This window comes from Pollicipes pollicipes, unplaced genomic scaffold (genome assembly GCF_011947565.3).
Source record: "Pollicipes pollicipes isolate AB1234 unplaced genomic scaffold, Ppol_2.1 Scaffold_5724;HRSCAF=6776_pilon_pilon_pilon, whole genome shotgun sequence".
NCBI lineage: Eukaryota > Metazoa > Arthropoda > Thecostraca > Pollicipedomorpha > Pollicipedidae > Pollicipes > Pollicipes pollicipes.
Window position 1 is genome coordinate 1423605 of NW_023596746.1, and position 23900 is coordinate 1447504.

The 23900-nt window shown below is 59.7% G+C and overlaps 1 protein-coding gene across 6 annotated transcripts in view; it reads left to right on the forward strand.

Moving 5' to 3' along the window:
• LOC119103804 (homeobox protein extradenticle) overlaps positions 1 to 23900 on the forward strand; it is a 70323-nt gene that overhangs the window by 32284 nt on the left and 14139 nt on the right. For all 6 annotated transcript variants that reach the window (XM_037227463.1, XM_037227459.1, XM_037227462.1 and 3 more), the window contains exons 3-4: positions 15057 to 15307; positions 22411 to 22601. In XM_037227463.1, the coding sequence (XP_037083358.1) occupies positions 15057 to 15307; positions 22411 to 22601 (442 nt within the window). The remainder of the gene's footprint in view (positions 1 to 15056; positions 15308 to 22410; positions 22602 to 23900) is intronic.

Genomic DNA, 23900 nt, shown 5'->3' on the forward strand with positions numbered 1-23900 from the left:
ACTCAGCCGCGGCCGTCGCGTCGGACGGGGTGCCGGCGCCGCGCGTCCGAACACGCCGGGCCGGCGTCGCCTCGCGCGGCCCGACCGGCGGCCGACGTCAGCCGGTATCGCCCCGGCAGCTGGGGCTCCTCTCACTCGGCACTTTGTGCGCACCAACTGGACCGGAACGGCCGGCCGACAAAGGCGCGGGACCGCTGTCCCACCACCGCGGCCGCCGCCGCCGCCGCCGCTGCGCGCGACCAGCCCCGGGCGGGCAAACGTTTAATGTAGCAGCATTCCAGGACAGCGGAGGCCGGCCTGCTGCGGCGCCAGGGCAGTGTGCAGGACCTGAGACCGCGACCAGGGGCCGGCGCAGGACCGAGTTCCACGGCCGTCGGGGCAGTGAAAGTTTGCTTGTTGCGGCGCAGTGACTGGTTACCCTACAGGGGCCATGGCATCGGCAGAATCGGTTGACAAGGATGATTGCGACAGAGGACGCGCCATCGTTTGCATGCCGCTCACACGTATCCTCAGCCTCACATGACACCGAGTGTTGGTGGGGAATTTGATCGCCGCCAACTATGGTGATTGATGGAACTGGAGTTCAATCATTCCTGGTCAAAACTGTGCGTGGATGGCTTACATGCACCGACTTCTGACGATTTAAACTTTCACTAGACGGGAACATTAAAGGGACTGGCTGTCCTTTTTTGGGAGAATGACGATAAAGCTGCTCATCTGACGCGCAAGAAATCACGAACATCTGAAATGTTGCCACTCACCCTTCGTTTTCGGCCGTAACGTTACGGGCTAAAACGCTACAGCATTGAAACTGGTGCTTGCCACCATTGTACCCGTTTGTAGACGCAAACTTTATGGAATGTTATAAATGTTTGGTCATGAAACGCTTGGCGAAAACAAAGTTCACGAATCGTGAAGGTATGCCGCAACAATCGGTAAAGTTAGCTGAAAAGCTTGTCAATGGGTTCCATCCCCTTAATCCGGGTCTAAGAATGCGGCTGAAATCCCTTTTTCGTATTTGGCCCTACGAAAAGCCAGAATAAGTTTGCACTTCATTGTAAAAATGGCTCAATCAGAGCAACTTAAAGGCTGGCCCCAAATCAAAGCTATTCGTCTCGCGATTCAGTGACCTGTTGGTCTCGTGATTTAGTGACCTGTGCGTGTTAAAACTTTTGTATCGGTGGTAATGCAAATTGCATTTTAGGTGCTAAAAGGTCTGCACTCCTACGTCCCTGTAACGTTCATGTTTGAGTGTGCTTCCCCCGGCTCCAGCTCCTGGAAGCGGTCTGGAATGACGGCGGGACTTCTGCTTGCCACAGACATCGGAGCTGAATCCGATTCATTGTTTCGCTGGCCATCATTTGTTCGCATTTTACGTTAGAACAGTGGTGGCTGGACGAAAAGGAGCACGCATGTGACATGCATTCTGGCCGGTAGCCACCAGGCACGGGCAGAATGGCAGCATCTGACTCGTGGGACTGCCTTGTACTGCTGAGCACCGCTGCAGGGCGTGGTGGACGACTGCAATACGGAACCTGACTCGTGGGACTGCCTTGTACTGCTGGGCACCGCTGCAGGGCGCGGTGGACGACTGCAATACGGAACCTGACTCGTGGGACTGCCTTGTACTGCTGGGCACCGCTGCAGGGCGTGGTGGACGACTGCAATACGGAACCTGACTCGTGGGACTGCCTTGTACTGCTGGGCACCGCTGCAGGGCGTGGTGGACGACTGCAATACAGATTGTGATCGGACGTTTTGAGTGATTTCGTGTAAACGGACGCTCGTGTTTACAAGGCGGTAACCTGCTTATCCATATCGTATCGGCCTTTCTGGGAGGTGGCTCCGATGCGATCGGCCGGCGGAGGACAAGTTCCGCCTCGGCTGCGGAGCTCGCCGGCTGCGTGGCGGCGGCGCGGCTGGACGGGCCACCTGCTGAGTGCCCGAGCCGTGCCGTCGCCTCTGCAGACTTCGACGATGCTGAAAAACGGCCGGCTCTGCGCGCCGAGTCTCGGTGGTGCGGTGGGGTCGATTCCCGCCGAAAACTCGGGGATCACTGGTCCCGACTTCATGTGGACGTGGCGGCGCCTACTGTCTAACTTACTTCGCCGTCTGCTTCACACAGGGCCACGGAAATTTTACAGGCCGGAGGGGGCTGACTGAGCCCCCGAGCTGTCTGAAAATTTCACATTAACCCCATAGGCATTGACTAGAAAGACGTAACAAATAATGGCTATTCCCGTCCTTCCTCCGAGTACTTCCACGGCCCTTGGTCACAAGCGTACCCAAATGATTTGGCGACTCGTATGACGGCGGCACCGGTGACGCAGCCTCCATCCCAGCGGCTGCGTGGGCCTGGCGCGGCCGCGCGGGGCCGGTCGGGCCCACGCGTCGGCCCGCGCTCCGCCGGCGCGTTTGACTAATTGGCCAGGACGCCGCCGCCGCCGCACGCCTCCGATGCTATCGGCCGTGTAATTGTACAGGTAACAGCTGTACGGATCTGCCGCTGCCGCGACGCCGGCGGCGGCGTGTGGCCGGTGCTGCGCCGGACTGTGGCGCTGCTGCCCGGCGCGGAGCGCCGAGGCGGCGGCCTGAGGACGGTGCTGCCGGGCACGGAGCGCCGGACTGTGGCGCTGGTGCCGGGCACGGAGCGCCGAGGGGACGGCCTGGGGTCCGCTCGTGGCTCTTGTTTTGCCGAGGTGGTGATCGTCGATCTAGGTGATGCGGGGTTCAGAACCTGCATGTGTGATGGTCAGTGTCGGGAAATTTGCGACCAGCGCGCGGTTGAAGTTCGTACTTTGATGGTGCACCTTGATCTGATTCGGTTATTAACCGTGGCATGTGTGACCATATTCGATCACAGCTTTGCGGCCTGGTGTGAAGGTTGTGAGCTTGCTGTCAGACGACGGCCGGACCGGTTTGATCCTGATGCTATTTTCACGATTTGGGTGAGCTGCAGTGCACATACAAAACGTTTGGGGTGTCAGAGTTGTCAGATTAGACACACTAGTGGTAAAAGTGGTAACATAGTGGTAGCTTGCCATTTTTGTTTTACAAATCATTTGTTTTGCTTTTGCGGCAAGTGTCCATTTGCTGCCAAAACTTGTTTAAAGCTTGTGAAACTGAGCGTCGAAAGGTAAGAAAACTATCGCTGGTAATCGCTGTGGGCTCCGCCTGGCTACTCCATACGTTGATTGAAGCTAAATGTGTATTGACATCGCAGCATCCCAAAGCCTAAGCCCTACTCCTTCCGGGAGGTTAAATAGACAGTGCTACTCGAAAAGCGCGCAAGATTAGCAAAGTTCTGTTCCCCCAAAATATGAATTTTAAAAAAGTACCTCCAAAAGTAAGTATTCCAGAGTGACCTAGCAACGTGTTCCCGTTGGACACTGAGGTGACCGTTTGTGGCGTTCCTTCCCGCATCGGTAGGGTCCTTTGGGGAGGAGAGAAACGATCGTAGGGCTATCATCATCATCACAAGCCATCAGGACAAGCCAGAGGACGTCTCGCAGCTCCGATGCGGTGCTGACTAAGATAGGGCGATGTCCATCACTTTTCAAATCGGCTGTTTGACTGGCGGTGACCGACTCGACTGATCACATACGCCATACGCCATGTAGTCATTATTCAGAACATGATATATTGGAAATGAGCAACTGATATTTAATGCGTAATTTGACGTCCATGGGACAGGCATTGATCTCTGGGATGCCAGACATGAATTATGCATTTAGTTTGAAGTACGCTGACATGAGTGAGCGGCCCGAAGAGCCGTCGCGGTTTAGGGGCGTGGCGCCGGGCCTGGTCCAGCCGGCACTTCCTTCAGTAGAACTCTGGGTATAAACTAGATTACACGATATTGGGTTTGCATCGGACCGCTTCCTTGCCGAATAAGATGGGACGCTGTTTCGATGATCTGTTCCACTGGATCTGCGTGTCCAGCGACCGAAGAAGGCATCGGGTCTTCATCGTACACATAGGGGCCTGCACGGCCGTGTGCAGGCTCAGCGGCACAGTCGCAGTCCGGCTCTGTAGTCGTCGCGTGCAGTGTGGCGTCCGACGTCGAGGGAGAAGGCACCAGCTGGCTCCGTCGCGCTGACGCCGGCCGGTGGTGCTCTCGGCTCCCCTCACCGGCCATGCCCGCACACGGGTCTGCTGTACGGGTCAGGGGTCTGCTGTGCTGGTCACGGGTCTGCTGTACGGATCCGCTGTACGTGTCACGGGTCTGCTGTGCGGGTCACGGGTCTGCTGTACGGATCTGCTGTACGTGTCACGGGTCTGCTGTACGTGTAACGGTTCTGCTGTACGTGTAACCGGTCTGCTGCACGTGTAACGGGCCTGCTTTACGTGCCACGGGTCAGCTGTACGTGTCAGGGGTCTGCTGTACGTGTCACGGGTCTGCTGCGCGGGGGTCACGGGTCTGCTGTACGGGTCACGGGTCTGCTGTGCGTGCTCCCCTGCGCACCCACGGCACCAAACGGAACGAACGGGCTTCGGTGTGAGTGCCCGGCCCTGTACGGGTACAGAAGCCGGCGCTGCGCGTACTGGGCAGCAGACGTGCGGGCGATCTCAGGACCCATAAACAGACTTTTTGTGAACTAACATTTGAGACCTGAACGGAACAAACATTGAACATTTTCGTGCACGTTTGTGTCCAGTCACTAAACACATCACGCCCATTTCCAACAGAGGTGTTTGTACACACGCCGTGCGGTGCGCCTACCGTGTCCCTGCGCGAGTCCAAACCGGAGTCCGGTCAGTCCGCTGTCTCGTGACTGCCCAAATAGACAGTCGAGACACCTAGAGGGCCAATAAGGAGTGACTGACAATGCGATGCACGGATCTGGAACGCAAACATCGTGCGCTCGTGGTGCGCTCTCATCGGCCGCTGTCCAGACTTCCGCACATGTGATGTTTGGTAGGCAGCGGGCAGTGCTCTTCTGAAGCACTTGATGCTGACAGGAGATCAATGTTGAAGACCGGTGAAGACCGTGGCTCGTGTAGTGTTGACCGGAGCTGCGAAGCGGAGCTGGGGTGACACTGGCCGTGCGAAGCGGGAAGATACACTGCCGTGCGCATGGATGGCTCATCATTACCGTTACCCACGCGGGCACAAGTGCTCTTGATACGCGTGTCTGTCGAGACGTCCTGGCTGCGCCACTGTTTTGAAAGGCTCTAAGACGTGCTATCTATAGCCGAGCATAATGTTTGAGTCTGAAAAACATTCTGATAGATTTCACCCTGTGTGCAACCTTTGATCAGCGGTTGGCGCCAGAAAGCTGGCTAGAAGTAACCAAAAGGTGTAAAGTTTATTATGTTTCTAGCCTTAATCAGTTTTGTTTATTTAGCTATGTTTGCAAACGTTGACCACAGCTTCACATGCTGAGCTGGATGCAATGGCTGCCCGTATCGGCGCGACGCATTACTGTTGCGAAATTTCACCTTATCTATGCAAAAGAAGGTTGTCACATTCGGAGGTTATCACATGAACCCTCGTCCATGGCCGCGTGAGACTAATGCCCACCATGACTAACACCAGGTAGTGCATCCTGGGCACTCAAAGCGAACAATGTTAGTTTATTTTGATTATGTTCCAATTTTGGAAGTTGGTCAAAGCTGGAAATGGCCCCTGCGTCACAATCACCTTAAGCATGGCGGTCACTCCCTGCACGGTGGTAGTCAACCACAGGCCGGCGGGCTGGAAGCCTGCTTCTGTACATCCCACGAGTTTGCTGCGATGCTGGTGGCTTTGGCGCTGCTATCATGGATGGAGTTAAGTTAATATAGAATTAGAGGGAACTCCAACGCGTGTGCATAAATCCGGAGACTTGGGCGTGGCGACGGCAGTGAGCAAGTAGTTTGGCAGAAGAATTCCCGGAAGCAGAAACAAGACAGATTATTCAGCACAAGATTGCCAATGGACAATTTGATTTGTTGAGGAAGAACGGCAGAAAATTCCATATGCAGTCCACGTCGGACACACTTAAATAAAAGATAGCATCCTAAACTGGTTATCAAATTTCGTATAAGCTAGGAAGGCAGCGGCTACGAGAACACTCATTTGTATTTGGAATAAATCTAGATCTAGAACTAGACTAGAACGCATACACACTAGGAACAGGGCGGGAGGGAGAATGTGCCACTAGCTCTCAACTTGCATAATTGAGATATTCCTATCATTTCCCACAATGCTCCGTGCGCATTGCCATGACAAACACCGTTTTGGAGACGGCAAAATAAATGTGTGCCAACTTATGGCACGATACATGTTCGGCACACTGTCTCGTCAAACTGCCTTTACATGCTAAATCCTATGGAAGCCCGTAATGTTTAACCTGGCCGCACGCAGCACGGACTCGGCGCGGCTGTAGTGTAGCATTGTGCTGGCGCAAAAACGAGCCCCCTGTGAGCATGTCTGGTAGCACCGGTGGCAAAACTATTCGTTGAAATAGAGTGCCACCGCCTGGGTGATCCGTTCAAAACGGGGACGACAGGCTCCATTTAGCTAGTGTGTGCAGTGATCGCAATGGCACCCACGGACAAAATACGGGAGATTTTCAAAGATGACCAAAATTGATGCCCGAAATTCCGAAATGTTTCAAAACGCCGAAGCCATGTATTGCTCCCAGCGTACTCGTCCGAGTCGCCATGTTCATGCTACATTCATACATTTTAGTTATGCCCACTGAACAAGTTGATCGGCAGAAACTGATAGAGCTTGTCGCCATTTGCACCGCCGTGCGCTTTAAAAACGGCGTCGATGCGATCTTTCTCAGATGTTTCACCGACATTTTGTTCCTGCCTTTTAGTGTCGTTAGGTGCCTGGTTCCAGCTGGGCGCGTGTTCATGCGGATGAGCCTGAGCACGGTTCGTTGTGACTGGCTCCGGCCTCCATCAGAGTTTGCAACACCAGTGACGTCACGTGTGTTACGTGGGTCATTTGATAATCGTTCTGAAGTCTAAAGCTGAGGTGTGAATGCGCCTTGATGTCGATCATTTGGATCACGTCCGGTGCTAGCACCAGCGAATTGGGCGGGCTGCGATGGGCACAGGATGACAAGACATTGTGCGGCAATGAGATTATTCCGATTTTGACTGATTCTGAACTGGGATTGTTCGTTCATGCTTTGCGATAGAACTGAAATAACATGACAGAAATAAGGTATCGAATTAAAAGGATGACTCAAAAATGAGCAATGAAGTACTGTCAGAGCTGGAAAAGGTCCGATCACATATCCTCTGGCAACACCATTTTTAAACTCTCAACAACAGCGGAGCAGCTCGCGGTCTTGACACATTCGGAATTCAATTACAAGCACTAAACACAAAATGCTGACAAATGGACGAATCATGTGCAAATTATGCGCCACTCTTCCTCAGGTTCTGGCAGCCCTCCAATCTCCCAAAATACACCCTTCATTTTGAAGGAGGCTGGAGGAGCTTGGCAGCTATTTGAGACGAGCTTGTTGGAGGAGGTGGGGAGGTAGGGGAATCGCTGGAACAGTCATAGTTTAAATCAGCTTAGAGGAGCTTGGATGTGACCACGGGAATAGACGCTATGATAACTACCTCCTGCATGGTCGTTGCGGCCGCTGTCACACCAGCTGTGCCGCATTTTGTACCTGCAGCCCTCGTGACATTCAGCCCGTCATCCGAGGTAGTTATGTTGGTACCGGAGGAAGAGGTGCTGAGCCCCACTGGCGACGGCGGATCCCCAGCCGGTCCGCCCGGCACGTGCGCCGATCCAACATGGCGACGACCCGGCCGGCGGGTCGGCAGGGCGGCCGCTGATTGGCCGCGCGGCCCGGCGGGGGCGGGGCCGCCGGAGCCGCGACAGCTGTCAATCAGCCGGGTGACGGATGGCCGCGCTGCCGCCGCCCGTCAGGGCGCCGCCGGCCGGCCACGGCGCGCGGCGCGCCCCTATCGCCGCCCGATCAGCTGATTGTTTGCCAGCTGTCGCCGTCGTAAACGCCGGCACACGAGCTGTTGCTGCGGACGTCGCAAATCCCCCGGCGGGAGATGTCAACACCGGTGCTTGGCGGCGTAACGAGGCCGTAAAGCGGCCCGCGGCTCCAGAGCGGCCCGCCGGCCGGCTTGGCGAGCTTCACGAACGGGGGCGGCCGTCTGCCGGCTGGCTCCAGCTTGAGGAAGGTTATTATCGGCGGCTGGCCGGGCGGGCGGGCGCGGCGCGGCGGCGGCCTCCCCCGGCACGACGGTGCGGCGTACATGCGCCGCGGCCCGCCGTGTTTGCCAGGTTTGACAGACGGTCGGCTGCCAGCGGCCGGGCTGGGCTGTTACTGCATGGTTGCCCCGTAGGAGGACGCTGTGTACCGCGCCGGCGGCGCTGCAGGCATGTAGCCCCTGCCGGGCTGGACTGTTGCTGCATGGTCGGCCCGTAGGAGGACGCTGTGCCACGCCGGCGGCGGTGCAGGCATGCGGCCCCTCCCGGGCCGGGCTGTTGCTGTGTTGTCGGCCCGCAGGAGGACGCTGTGTGCCACGCCGGCGGCGGTGCGGGCATGTAGCTCCTCCCCGACAGCCCGGGTCTTTGGACTTGCTTTAGGAGCTGGTCTGGAGCTGCCCTTCACACAGAACAGGTGCTTGTGGATGGCCTTTGGAAACTCCAGACGTTGGTGAAAGGGATAATGAATGTAAAGTGACGTTTAGCAGCGTGATGTCAGCCATGCTGGTAGCCGTGATGTGTTTATGAGCGCTAATTGCCCAGCTGTATCAGATGCTGTTGCGCTCCTCCGAGATTCATTCTTTCGTCTTGATTACCAAAAAATTATCCCAAATTGTGATCACCTAACCCCGAGGCATTTCGCATCGTGGTTCGCTGGAGGTAGAGGTAGGGTTTATCTAGCCGCCGGAGATAGGAAATTAGCGGTTGGGCCAGCTTTACGTCTTGAAATGTGGAGCTGAATGCCTGCGTGTACATTTTGATGGCTGGCATGTGTGCACGGGCAACCCATCTCGATGCGATTCACGTTTCAATCTTGCGTAGGCTCCAACGGTGCGACAACCGAATTCGCAGTGTTGTAATCACAGTGACAGTCTCAATCAGATTGTCTGGGTCCATGTCAGGATAAATTTACTTTTTCGATGCGATAGTTACTTTTCCGAGTTGTTTGAACTAGATTTTCAAATATTTTGTCACCGTTCTTCACGTCAAAACCTAACCCAAGCTACGCAGGCTTATTCTATCGAATGAGTTGTTGCTAGACCTGCTGGTGTATTCCAGAGCGAGACCTGTTGGTAAAGTCTGTAAAAATGGCCCTAGACGTTCCGCTGGACGCTGCTGTGATGGAAAAACAAGACAAGTCGCTACGCTAACGGGCAATGCTGATCATTTAGAGCCATTTGTTGAGGCCGTTCCGGCACGGGCCATATGCTTCCAGCATGGGTCATATGCTCCCGGCATGGGTCATGTGCTTCCGGCACGGGTCATACGCCTGACGGACGCTGGCTGGTTCGGAAGGGCTGGTTCCCACGCCAGAACATCCGCTGGCAAACATGGATGTTCTAGTATGCTTCGCTGGTTTGTTTGTTTGATGGTTTGTGGCCATCTGGGGTGGGCTACAATTGGCAAAATAGTAGAGTGCAAAATTATGCTCCGCTATGCTTCGCTAGCTTGTATGCTGTACAATTTGCAGCCATCTGGCGTCTGTCACAAATCTAACGCCGTGGCCGGTTTTCGAAGAGCGTTGAAGCCTTTCATTGGTAAACCAGTGCCGCTTATCCTGCTTTGGCTCGCCGTCTATCGTGGCGGGCTCGCGGCCGTGCATGAGGCACGAGTTCCTCGCGTTCGCTGGGTCTGCACGCCGCCGCTCCGCGTAACACGGTGAGGTCGGCGGAGGTCGTGGCCAGCCCCGGCCCGGACTCCGCGGGACATCCGGGCGCGGCGTGGCGCGGGGCGGGGCGGGAGGTCGCCGCCGACCCCGCCGGCGCCGCGCGCCCGGCCGCCTCCGGATGACCGGCTGATATTGTAGTTGCGCACTGGATCGACCCGAACTGGCGTCGCCGCCGTCGACTAAATCATTCAAAGCTGGCAGGCCAATTCCAGACGCGGTGCGGCTGGGCGGTCCGATACGGCGGCGGCGGCCGGCGGCCCACCCCCGCCGCCGCCGCCGCCGGAGCGGCTCCGCTGACGTCAGGCGGCCAGGTCGGGTCGGGCCGACGACGATCGACGTGCCCCGCCGGCCGCGCCGACGATAAAGCACGCCCGTTGTTTTCGCCGCACGGTGGCCGTCCATGGTCTGATCCTGACGAATGGCCTCGCAAACTCCCCGGCCCTGCATTCTCCATTAGCCGACGGCCCAATCGGCCCGGTCGCCATGGCGACCGGCAAAAACGAGATGGAATGCGGCCGGCGATACATGGGCGCGCTGCTGTAAATCGTGAAGTGAAGCCGCGACCATCGGCCGCTTGCCGTTCCGCCTCCTCCGGCCACCCGTTCGGACGCGTTTTTTTCCGGGCGGTAGCCGGAGTTCGGCGTGGGATTCAGTCCGTGTTTTTTTCAGTGCGTCTGGATCAGGCGTATTTCAGCAGGATGGTTTGACGATGGACATAAGTTTTGGGGCAGTTGAATTGCTTTAGTCCAGGGGGAGCTGATCAGCGCAAGCCCGCACGCCGATGCAGCCGGCAGAAGCTCTATTATTGACCGCCAGAGTGATCTGCAGGCCTCAAGTGCACCAGCGGTTGTGGTAACCGGGGCGTCGGCCGGACGGCTGCAGCCGCCGCCAGCCGTCCCTCGCCGGCGAGTCGTGAACCGGCGCCGCCATTAATCTATCGGAGCGCGGCGGCGCTGCAATCATGAGCGACGCGGCTGTGGCCGAACCTGCCCTACAGGGTCGCCGGCTCATTTTCCCGACATAAATCTGTCACAGCGCGCTGTGATGGAGTTTCTCGGAGCGGCGCGGCGGCCCGCTCTTCTCCGAGAGCTGTCTTTTTGCATCGCCAAGCCGCGCACAAAGAGGTGTGCGAGATTTGAATATGAATGGCGGCAATGAAAAGGAAGCGTAATAGCGGAGTGGCCTGTCCATAAATTGCGGCCGGTCCCACGGCGCCGCGCCGCGCGCTCTGCAACACGGCCGGGCGGCGGCGCTCTGTGTGGCGGCGCGCCGTCCCGACGCCGGGTCCCGGAGGCCCCGTCGGCCCGGACTCGGCGATGAAGTCGTCGGCTTGTCTGACGCGCCGCCGCAACAGCGGCCATATATCGCCGGACCGCGACGGCCGGATTATGTCCGGAATTAATGGTGTCCACTGAGTTTCCGTTTAATCCGAGCTTAATAAAAAGGCGGCTGATTGGCAGCAGAATGGGCGCCGCGCTGACGGGCGGCGGCCGGGTGACGGCGTCGCGTTGGGCCGCCGGCCGCCCGGCGCCGGTCCGGCCAAGGACGCGCCGCCACCGCCGCCGCCGCTCAGGATGGCGGTGGCCGGTCGGCGTGTCCGGGGACGACCGAAGCGGGCCTGGGGACGACCGGGACTGGTCCGGGGACGACCGAAGTGGGTCTGAAGATGACCGAGGTGGGTCTGATGATGACCGAGACTGGTCCGGGGACGACCGAGGCGGGTCTGCGGACGATCGAGACGGGTCCGGGGACGACCGAGACTGGTCCGGGGACGACCGAGGCGGGTCTGGGGACGACCGAGGCGGGCCTGGGGACGACTGAGGCGGGTCCGGGGACGCCCGAGGCGGACCTGGGGATGACCCAGACGGGTCCGGGGACGACCGAGGCGGGCCTGGGGATGACCGAGACGGGTCCGGGGACGACCGAGGCGGGTCCGGGGATGACCCAGACTGGTCCGGGGACGACCGAGGCGGGCCTGGGGATGACCGAGACGGGTCCCGGGACGACAGAGGCGGGCCTGGGGACGACCGAGGCGGGTCCGGGGACGACCGAGGCGGGTCCGGGGACGACCGAGGCGGGTCCGGGGACGACCGAGACGGGCCCGGGGACGACCGAGGCGGATCCGGGGACGACCGAGGCGGATCCGGGGACGACTGAGACCATTTAGTATGTAAGTGCATTATTTTATCAGTAATATACCATCCTAACCAGTTAAAAAATAGTCCGTCTTCCTTAGTGGTCTGTGTAATTCGTTGTATGCAACTCATGACACCCCATTGCGAAGCATTTTGAACATCAACATGCAATTATAACCGCTTACAATGTTGTTTGCCAGGACAGAAAATGCGAGAATGAAGCTCGAAGCCACAAAGTAGCCTAGCATCTCTAATTAATTTGAGGGACGTTGCAGAATTTATTTGCGTTATTTCCCCTATACATTACTCTGTTATTATCAAGCTCGGATCAAGCTAGTTACATGACGATGATATCTCGCTCAACACACGACCTGCAACGCGTTTTATGAGGAGCAAAGATGAAAAAGAGCCCTACGCTTCCGACCGAAGTAGTGGTGTCCGTTTCTGGGTCTTTGTAGTCATTACGAGGTTTGTCTAAACCAGCATGAATCGTTCTAAGATTCGACACAAAATTTTGTCGCCGAACGCTTGCGTAGATGACTTGAAAACCGTTGACTCGACGGATGCTTTCTTTCGCTCCCGGTTTATGCAATGCGGGGCCATTTCATGCGGAGAAGCGTGCATGATTCATGAATGAAGATCAACATAACCGTGATGGATGCGGGCATGGTCGAGATGCCGGCGTCCGCCTGGAGCGCAGCCTTCGGTGTCCGGCCGACCGGATGCGAGTGTGGCGGCGGAAATTCCCCACCTTTGAACCGAGCCGCGGTCTCGTCCGGCCCCCCGCCAGCCCTCTGCAATTACGGTTTTATTCGGCGGCACGGCCCGGCCCGGCCGCCGCGGCCCGCGCGCCGACCGGTTCTTAAATATAATCAATGTTCATAAATGATGAGTTATGTGACGTGCAGATTCGGGCCGAGTTCACGGCGGCGCGGAGTGACGGAGTGTCGGCGGCCGACACTCGCGGAGGAGTGATCGGCCGCGGGGCGCGCGGCAGGCGGGTCACTCGCCACCCAGGGTCAGGGGGCACGCTCGATCCGGCGCTAGCACGCGGGCCGGCGGTGAATCCAGGCGCGTCAAACGGCGGCGTGAAGTGCGTCTAGAGCAGCGGCTTTGACGGACGGTGATGGCGTGCTGCTCACCGGACCCGCCGTGACTCGCTCGGGCCAGTGTTATGTCAACATTCGGGTAGGGCCTCGCGGCACGGCAGCCATGTCTGATTACAATACGGCCCGTGGTGCTGGCTGGACGCTTCAGGGGGGGGGGGGGGGCTGGTTGCAAGCTGGTGGTGCTGGCTGGACGCTTCAGCGGAACTGCTGGTTGCGGGCTGGTGGTGCTGGCTGGACGCTTCAGGGGTACTACTGGTTGCGAGCTGGCCGAACTGCCCGGAATTCGCCCACTCCACGGCTGGGTGACAGCCACGCACGCTGATTGGTCAATCGCGTCATCGCGGCACTGGGGCGGCGGCGCGCACGCGGTGGATTGTGATGATCGTGTGCACGCGCTGCCGACTCCAGCCGTATGAGGCCACGTGCTGGCTGATCTTGACGTGACGCTGGTGGTGATTGATGGGCTCACGTGGTCCCAACCGCCGTCACGTGAGGTCCTGTGGTCTCTGGTCGCGGCATGTGATGATGGTAGATGGGCTCACGTGGTTTCGACGACAGTCGTGCGCGGTCGCGCGCTTACGTGCTGGCCGCGCTTATGTGTCCTCTTGAGCCACGTGAAGGCGCACGGTCTTCGGTCCGGACGTGCCGACGGCGATAGCGTTGTTGACGGGGTCACAACTTGGGCCACGTGACGTGAAATCCTCAGTCGGGACGTGCTAAGCTGGTAGTGCTGGCTGCGCACTCGCGTGGCCACGGCTCCAGTCACATGAAGCCGGCTGCTCTGCAGTCCGTGCGTGACCGGTCCAACAATTACCGACGCCTGTTTTTGTGGCGAGCCAACCAGCCGGTGCCACCTGTGCCCAGACGCATGCGGTGCCGGACGGGCGAGCGAGCGTCGGAGCTCTGAGCCCGTCTTGATCGCAGCGGCGTGGTGCCGTCGGCGGCGCGACGCTGCCGGCTGGCCGCCGGTCCCGGTCGCCGGCGAGTCATGCGCGGAGGTCGTCCGCCTGCGTCTGCTGCTCAGCGGCGGCGTGGCGATCCGCTTTGTCGGCGTGCCGAAGGCCTTCATACAGCCTGTCTCGGGCTGTTTAGCGGGAATCACTCATCAGAGGCAGTTTACTGCAAGTGGTGGCATTCGACTGACAAATGTAATGATTACAACATGAGTGCACTGCGCGCACTCGGCCATGTGCGGGCTTTGTTGGGCGCCAGAGTGCCGTGCGTACTAACTTGCTGCAATTTGGGTCAATTGACTTTTGGCGCTGTTCAACCGTCTCATCGAAGAGCGCTGGTAATTGGCCGAGTTAGGCACCGCGAACTTGACGGGCGTGCAGTTCGCGGCTGGATCCACGCGCGAGTGAGCAAGGAGTTCCCGGAGGCTGGGCTGTCGAGCTGGGCTGGCGACGGAGGAAGTTCCGCTGTGTCGGCAGTCCCAGCCTGTCTCACCCTCCTTAAGTGTCGTCCGTGTCGGCCCAAACCCCGCTAGCGTGCCCTGTCATGTGTCTGCCAGAGAGGTACATCCAGGAGAAGGACAGTGTCCCCTCTCCTGGGCTCCCGGTCTCATGCGTAACTCGCGTCACTTAGGAATCGCCATCGCGATGGCTGCTCCCCGCATTGGAGCCTGATGAGCTGCGACAGCTTCCGCCGAGGCTCTTCCTCGAGGCATTTTCAATGTCTTCCATTGTTTCTTGAGTGCTGCCTGCAGTCGTGAAATCCAAGCGCGACTGGCTCCGACGCGCCTCCCGCAATACGGCGTTCACTCCCCGGTCCCCTACGTTCGAAGTTGGGACTCTGTTTCCCCGTTGAGTACCCTCGAGCGTCGCATTTAAAGGAGCGCCCCTCCCCCCCCCCCCCCCCCCTCCCACACACACAGACCGGTGCCGGCGATTGCAGCCACAGTTGTGGTGGGCGCTGCATCCGCGTGCCCGCGGCCTGCGCCTCACCGCAGCCCTCTCCCGTTGCAGTGATCAACCTGCGGAACACGCAGGAGGAGGAGCCGCCCGACCCGCAGCTGATGCGGCTCGACAACATGCTGATCGCCGAGGGCGTGGCCGGCCCGGAGAAGGGCGGCGGCGCGCAGGCGGCCACCAACGCCAGCGCGGCGGCCGCCGCCGGCGGCGCCTCCCAGGAGGGCACCATCGAGCACTCCGACTACCGGGCCAAGCTGGCTCAGATCCGGCAGATCTACCACCAGGAGCTCGAGAAATACGAACAGGTGAGAGGGGTCCGGAGGAGATCTGGCAGATCTACCACCAGGAGCTCGAGAAATGTGGGAAGGTGAGAGAGGTTCGGGGAGATTCAGCAGATCTACCACTAGGAGCTCGAGATCTACGAACAGGTGAGGGTCCGGGGGAGATCCGGCAGATCTACCACCAGGAGCTCGAGAAATACAAACGGGTGAGAGGGGTCCGAGCGGAGATCCGGCAGCTCTACCACCAGGAGCTTAGACCTACGATTGTGGGGATGGTCCGGCATGTGACCCTCGGGAAAAAATCGCACAGGTCATATAGGCTGAATATCTCAGATTCGGCAGACTGAGCTGTGGGAAAGGTACAGATATTCCCACGTTCGAAGCATACCAAAGGCATAGAGGGGACGGAGACGACGGGGCGCCTTACGAGGTACCTTGAGTGATGGACGCTGCTCAGCACCAGGGGTGCGTTACTCAGCGAGGCATGCGTGGTCCAGCACGCGCAGTGCGACAGGCGCGAGTGTCGTGGAAAATGTGTCGCGGTGCTTGATTCCAGATTTAGACATTTCTCGGATGGATTTCCAGGCCGTATCTCTGCGTGGGCCGGCCGTCCACGGAACGCGTCGCATCTTATCTCTGCCGTCGGAGTTGGCGCTTTGTCTTGCGAGTGGAGATGACTTAATGTCCCTGCATTGTATTGCTGCTGAGCGCTTCGAGTGATTTACTGTGATCCGGGCCGGTCCGTGCGGTCCTGCTGACGGGGCCCCCCTCGCGTCGCCTGGTGCCAGGATGACCCGTCCTCGTAAAGCGCCGCGTGCGGCTACCGTGCACCAGTTGGCGTCACTCCGAGCCGGCCAGGCTTTTCCGCGGCCACTAATCCCCGTTGCATTGTAATGAAGAGGATTTTATTAGCCGGATACGTCACGGAGGCCGTGCGCCGACCGCGGTCACGGCTGGCACCAGCTGCCCCGCTCAAGTTGAAAATGCCGCTGCATCATCTGTTGCACCCCATACGCGGTGCTCGCCGACATATATGGGCGTAATCTTCATCCTCCATCTCCGCCACTTTTCCCATACATTGCTCCAACGACCACTTAATGCCCGTGGACCGCAAGTAACGGCGGCTAATGCGCCTGTACGGGCCGTGCATTGATTGCTGTTGCGAGCGGACGGTCTTTCGTATTAATAGCCTCATAGGAAAAGTTGGGCCGTGCTGGGTCACCGGGGTGTCGTCGCCGACGCGAGCGTCCGTCGTCGCGTCGGTAACGGCGGGCCGGGTCGGCCGGCGTCCCCCGTCGCCGCTGCAGTTTTGTCGGCGAATGGGCCATGGTGGCTGAGCGGCCCGGCAGCGCCGCCCGGGATGGCCGTCGGCGGAGGCGGCGTCGAGAGCGGCGGCCGCGTCCGCCCGTCGCGGGCCCGATCGCACCTGACCGTGGCAGCCCTGACGGTGCGACGGCCCGTGAGCTCCCGAAGTCGCGGAAACGGCGACGCTGCGCAAATCCTTCGAGCACATGTGACGCACCCGGCCTTTGGCCACGTGGAGAGTTTATGGGATTTGTTTAGAGCGGCTCGCTGCAGGTGTTTGAAGAGGGCTTGGTGGACAGTTGTGTACTTTCCGGCAGTTGGTTCCGGCGGCAGTTTCCCGTGTCTTCGTTGCTGCTTGATGAAGCCCGTCCGGAAAGCATCGCTGGAACAGTTGACGCGCGGCGCTTTGGCCCTGGAAAGCAAGCCATCTCCTAACTGATTGATGCTAATAACTTCCGCGTGAACCACACCCCATAAAAATCGTCATTGGGCCTCAGGGCTCAGGGCCTCGCAATGATGATGCCACCACGAACGTCAATGCTGTACATCTGACGCGTAGCTTCGGAGCCTCCGTGGCTTCAGCCAGCCTTGTTCCGTTTGTCGTGCTCGCATTTCGTCAATAACATCCAGGTTATATGTTCCGAGAGCGGACCGCCCTGCTATTTCTCCAACCAAACTCAACGCACATCGGACGCATCTGTAGGCGTTCTCAGGGCTCCGTCGATAGCTATGTTGTGATTTTTGGAATCACCGATAGCCAGCAATGTGAAATTACCGTCGTTTTGTAAGTTATTGCGGGTTCTGCATGCACGATCCGTTCTGGGGGACTGTTCAGTGCGGCGTGGCCGATGAACGCGGCCGAGTGGGAAGGTGAAAGATCATTCGTCGGTTCCCCGCGGTGTGATGCATTAGTGTCGACGTGCTCCTAATGCGAGCGATGCTTTGGTTGGGGATAGCTGAAGCGGGAAACGCCACGTGGCAAAGGTGAGCAGGTCGCTAGCATGCCGTTTGGATCATTGGATAATTTGGAAGCACGATCCAGAATCTGCCAGCTGAGAGTGGTTCCGTGCTAAAAGGATAGCATCCAATTTGATTGGATGTTCAACATTCGTTACCAATGCAACAGGAGAGTGCAATTTACAGTGGCCCAGGCTTTTGTCATAGGTCATGCACTGCCTGCCTTCACCATTCAGTCTCGCAGCCTGCAAACCAGCATGGGATCTGCAAACTGGGCTGAGAGTTTTGTAGCGGTGGCGAAGAATTTCCTTTGCACGCTCACGCGCCGCGAAGTGCGTGAAATGGCATGGCTGCTAGTCTTCTCACTGCGTTCGCGAGCCTCGCGGGTGAAATGACGGCGTCAGCTGATTTCGCTAACGCAGCGACATCGTCACAGTGCATGACAGTACAGCTGCATTGTCCCTGCCGAAGGGCCGGCTTCAGCTGGCCGACTAGCCGCCGGTTGTCGTCTGGCCGCAGGTAGCGGCTAATCGACCCTGCTAGCGGGTCGTGGGGGAGGCGGGAGCTGTTGATAAACGCATGCGCACGGATTCCAGCCGCGGATGTGGGAATCACTTATCCACTCTGTTAAGTAGAAAGATTGGATTATGGATTCTTACAGCGCTTAGTTGATTGCATAAGTGCTATTATGCAGGTCTTTTAAATCAAACGTAACCGATTGATTCTCCTTCAAACAGGCAAACGTATGTAGATGTTTCCCAACGGGAAAATCTTTTGATGTAATGGTAAAAAATATTTTGATTGGTGGGAAGCAGCAAGTGGAACCGGTGAGTAAAGCAACCAATTCTAAATGAATTCTGATGGTTATATTTTCAAAATATTAGGTATTCAGGACACAGACATGTCACCTGGGCAACTCTCTGGCTGCTACACAGTCCAGTGGTGTGGCATTTCCCGAGGCCTGGCAGACCTTGGGAACGTTAGCAGGGGCATGAGAAATCTTCTTTGGTCTGAATATCTCGGGATAAATTTGAATTTATCTGAATACTTGGCATGGAAGGGGATCAATTTTCCGCTCCACGCCCTTAAGTAGAAAGAACCGATGCTGAGTCCGCGCATTAGTTATTAGCCTTCAGCTGGTCACAAAATCGAATTAGCAGAACGGACTAGCCGACTGTCTGACCTCCGCTGAGATAGGCACTGGATTCCATGGTGGGCTGGGCGTTTGTGGTCGTGTATTTCGGTTTCCTTGGAGTTGGAAATGCGATATTTTCCCGCCCCGTGTATGCCCTGCGTGGGTTTTTTTACATGTCCCAGACCAATGCCTAATGTTATCCGATGTTACGCTTTATTTCGTAAAGTAAACTTCCGTGTCATGGCGCACAACTTCACGGGAACTTCCGACATGGGCTGGGCTGCAGGAAGTATGCCCGCAATGAAGTCGTAAACACAAGTCCTGCCCCTAGTTGCAGAGCGTGAACATAAAACGGTGGGATTGAGCACGCCGAACGACTCGTGACTCAGCGCCCGTGAATCACGGGAGTCACGCTGGCGCACGGCCGCGCTCGTCCTCACTCGGCCGCGGCGCGCGCGCAGACAGCTTGGAATGCCGCCGCAGCTTCAGGGGCGGTGCGGCTTCTGGCTTATGGCGAAGTTGGTTATGCGGCGGTTGTGCAGTAGCATACCGCGGCTTAAGAGCTTGGTGTGCGGTTTAAGGATTTAGCGTTCCTGTGCGTGTCGTCACATATCTGTTTCTCATGCATGCTTTGACAGCTGTATTCAGCGGCTGGCCGGCGCCGACGTCATCCTCTGGTAATCAGATTACATGCTGAACCCGGTGCTTGGTCGCGGGCTGTTGGTCAGGACGCGCCGCGTAAGGCGCCGGACGTCAGGCTGCTCATGTGGACGGAGCGTGTGGACTCCTCTGGTGTCGCCGTGATCGCCGCTATTAAGCGTCGCGCCTCGTCAGGGCAGTGGGGTCACCGGTCAAGTGAACGGGCCCGAGCCGTTCGCCTGTGCTGGGGGACCCCGCCCGAGACGCCGGACGGTGGGACGGCCCTCGACGCTCGTGAATGAATCGCGTGCGCCGCTGGCGTGCCGACGCAGCGCGGCTGGGGCCAGCCGGCAATGCTCGGAGAGACGGCGTCGTTATCCCGCGCACGCTTGCTTTCACGTGAGGTATGGGACAAGTTTGATATCTGCAAGTAAGACCGTCAGTGGACGGGTGCCAGGCAGTGTGCCCAGCGAGCTCGACACACGCTGCGCGAAGACGTATATCGTCCGCTGTTTTGCTGACTCACGCTACGCTAAGTGGCATATGCTTCTGCTGCTGTGTGATGAACATAACGGAGATGGAATGGCACTGCCGAATAGATGGGGCGTTTGTAGAACGTCGTTGCTGATAGATGGGACGCTGCGGGAACAATTATCTGACTTGGCCGCCCAGGACTACGACAAAGCGCTCATGTATTCATCAGCTGGGGATTGGTTTCGGTGCCCCATCCACTAAGCTGCGTGGTGTTCCATGTTTACCCATGTCAGGTTTGACACTTGTGGTGAGTTATGTACCGGATGGCCTTACTGGGCTCTGGATGGTATGGCACCCATAAACATTGCCAGGGACCTACTCGGTGGTCCTTTCACTGCATGACTGAGCAGAGCGCGTTTCCCTCGGGAGTGGTATGAAGGCGGGAAATACGGCTGGAAGCGTGGCGCTGTTGCCCGCGGTGGGCATTGTCGGTCATTGGGTCCCAACGTTGATGCGCCATCTTCCTCGGCATTATCTGGCCCTCTTTATTTAGACCAAATAATCCTTTTTCGCCTCAGCTTTGTCTGCCAGTTCAGTTTCCATTTTCTCAGCTGTCATGCCGGCAGAATTTATGTGCTTTAATCGTCGCCGGGGATATTGTCGGCCGGGCGCTGGGCGGACGTCAGGGGGAGGGGGGAGGGGGGGGGGGGGGGGCTCCCAGCCCCGCCCCGCCGCCGGCCGTCGGCACCGGCAGCCTCTGGCGCTGTGTTGTCCGGCAGTGCGCGTGGGAGCCGCCATCTGGGAGCGGCGCGCACCCCCGCTGGGTGTCGGCCGTGAGGTGAGGCTGCGGCCGGGTCGTCGGCGCCGCACTGCTGTGAGTTCTGCTCTGGCGCCGGCTGCCGTCTGTGGGATCGGGCCACCTTTCACACTCAGGCCGGACAGTAGGTCACCCGGAGCGCGGCTGGGGCGCTCCTACTGGCGCTCCACGGCACGCCGGGATCTGCGCACTGGCTCCTGCCCGAGCGCCGTGGCCTCGCCGTGTCGCGCTTCGGATGCGCCAGCGGCGGCCGCCTCGTTACAACAGTAGCGGTGTCGCCTGCTCGCGTTCATTTTCCTAGGTACATTACATGCTATCCCATTCTCATTTGGATCGGGGCCCGTGCGCGAACGGGGCCAGTGAATGGCCCCATCCACTTAAGTCGTTAGGCGCACGATTGCCGTGGCGCGTGTTGAAAGGCAGATGGGTTAGTTACGCCCATCAGGCGGCACGTCGCCGTTATCGCCGGCCATAACCGTTGTGTCGGCCCGCTCGGCAGCCGGACCGTGTCCCGAGACCAGCCTGTTCCCTGACCGGCGCGGCGGCCTCCCGACGCGTCACGGGGCCGCGCGGCGGCGGCCGGCACCGGCGCCCGTCCAGGCGCTAACCAGATGATTATCACGGCGACGGACGAGTAACGAGCCCACTCGCGTCGCCGAATGGGGCGTGGAATGTGCCGGCCAAAACGGAGCCGGCCTATCTAAATGGGGCCGGCTATTTCCGGCGGCCGGAGCGGGCGGCGCCCGGCGCGGGACGGACAGCTGAGCATCGGCCGGGCGCTTCCGGCTCACGGAGCGGCGGCCGCGTCGGCGGCCGCGCCGCCGCACCTGGTGCCGGCCGTCTTCAGGGGCTGCGCGCCGCCCGCCCGCCGTCCGCCGTTGGCCGCTTACCGCCCGCCGCCCACCGCCCACCGCCGCTTGCCATCGCCCGCCGCCCGTCATCCAGCCTGTGCCGTCCACCGTCCTCACGTTTCCACCGTCCGCCCGCTCGCCGTCCACGGCCGATTGTCTGTCGTCCACCGTCGGCCGCCGCCCGCTCTAAGGCGGGCAGCGCGTTTCAAAAGCGAAGCGCGACTCATCGGCTCTTGTTAGATCGATGGTGGCTGCTGCCGCGCCGGTTGTGGTCAATACGCGCGGGCCGGCCGCCGCGCGGGGACCGGCCCGGGTGCCGGCACACCGCCGGGCTCGGCCAGCGCGGCGCCCGCGCGCAGGGGGCGGCGCCGAAGAGTGGGTGGCTTGACGCCGGCCGGACAGCGCTGTCCTGACGCTTCTGGTTCTCTGCGCGGAAATAAGCGAGAGCGACTGATGTGGGCCTTGTTTGGATGCCTGACATGTTTGGCTTGGAGAGGAGGGTTGACGGCGGAGTAACAGCTGAGGGGGCGTAGTAGGCCGAACCCGTAAACTAAGCGTGAGTGACTCAGCTTTAATATCAACTCGCAACATCGCTGCATTTCGTTTTGATTGTAGTAGTATTGTACTCGTAAGGCGAGATGTGTTCTCAAATTACCAATGCTTTTTCCTTTCGATGTGCGTGACCTTTCATATCACTTCACGATCATGCGGGAGACTTTTTCGGCTGCACATGTATGACTCCGCAATCATGCATGCTGTCCTGATCTGCGTAGTGGTCATGCGTAGGAGGTGATGTGCATTACCCATCCGTCAACCAGCATCCAACCTGTCGACGCAGCGTCCACCGGCTGCGGTCGGCGCGGGGCTGGCCCGCGTGGCCCGCCGTGTGACCTTCCCGGGCGGCCATCGCCGGCTCCCGCTGACCCGTCGCTCCGCCGCCCCTCCGCAGGCGTGCAACGAGTTCACGACGCACGTGATGAACCTGCTGCGCGAGCAGTCGCGGACGCGGCCCATCACGCCCAAGGAGATCGAGCGCATGGTGCAGATCATCCACAAGAAGTTCTCCAGCATCCAGGTGCAGCTCAAGCAGTCGACGTGCGAGGCGGTGATGATCCTGCGCTCGCGCTTCCTCGACGCCAGGTGAGCGGGCCGGGGCCGGGGCGCCAGGCGCGGGCCGGGCCGGCGCGCGCGCCCGCCCCCGGCTGACACGCCGCTGACCGCGCCGCGCCCGTCGCGATGTGTCGCCGCCCCGTTTTTGCCGCGCCGCGCCGCGTTTGACGGCCGTCGCGCTGCCGGTTTTTGTGCGCGCTGGCGCTGTGTCGGTCGTCGGGCTGGCTGCCGTGTCCGCCGTGTATCCTGCCCGCTCCTGACCCCACCCGGCGGCCGGCGAAGGAGGCTCGCGGCTGGCGAGCGTGGCCCGCGCCCCGCTTCAGTACGCTGGCCTGGCTGTGGGCGTGTCCGGCTTGCGGTGGCGGTAGAGCCGACAGGCTGGCGGCGCCGCCGCTGCTGAATGCCACTCTGTTTTCAGAAAGGACGCTGCGTGTTTTGCCCGTGTTTACGCATCGCCAGCGACGCCGGGCTGCCGAGAGCGACGAATGCCGTTTATACATTGTTTTTGTAGTGCTCTGTGTTGTTTTCGATGGTCTGTGACCTGCTCGTGTGCGCACTGCCGTTCTGTCTCGTCGCTGTGGGCAGCCGCCGGCCTGCCTGTGTCCGCCGCTGCTTGTGCCTGCCGACTTGTTTTTCAAGCCCTCCGCGTCCACTCCGCCCCCATCCTCCTTGCCGGCGCGCCCTCCGCGTCCACTCCGCCCCATCCTCCTTACCGGCGTGCGTCAGCGGCTAATCGCCCTTCGGGGCTCCCCCGCCGTCGGCACCGATCGGCCGTCGCCGCGCTGTGCGTGGCGGGCATCTCCCGCGCCGTCGGCGCCGCAGTCCAGCTTCTGCCTCGTGCCGCCGTCCGGCTGCGCCCGCCGCACTCTGCCCTGCCTTGTCTGCGAGGCCGCCCCCACCCGACGGCCTGGTCAGGGCCGCTGACGACTTTGCAACGTCTCCATCGGCCGGCCGGCCGTTGGGCGTGCCGTAACGGGCCGCTCGGGCCGTGCCGGACGGGCCATCGACGACCGCCGCGCCCGTCCGGCCGTCGTCGGCACGAGCCAAGCCCGGCCGGGCGGACGCGGAGCGGCCCCGTCCAACGGCCGCTCATCGTGCAGAAAACGGCCGCTCGCCGCTGAAATTACGCCAATGGCCCATGTCGGCGGCCGGCGATGGCACGGATCGCGCGGCGGCGGCGGCGGCGGCGGCGGCCGGTCGCGCGCCGACCGTCTCGGGGTGGAGGCTGTGGCCACGTGTGACCGCGGCTTCTGAAACGGTCCCTCGCCGCTGAAAGTTGTCGGTGCATACTGATGTGGCGGCGGTCCGCCTGCCGGCCGTAAAATCAAC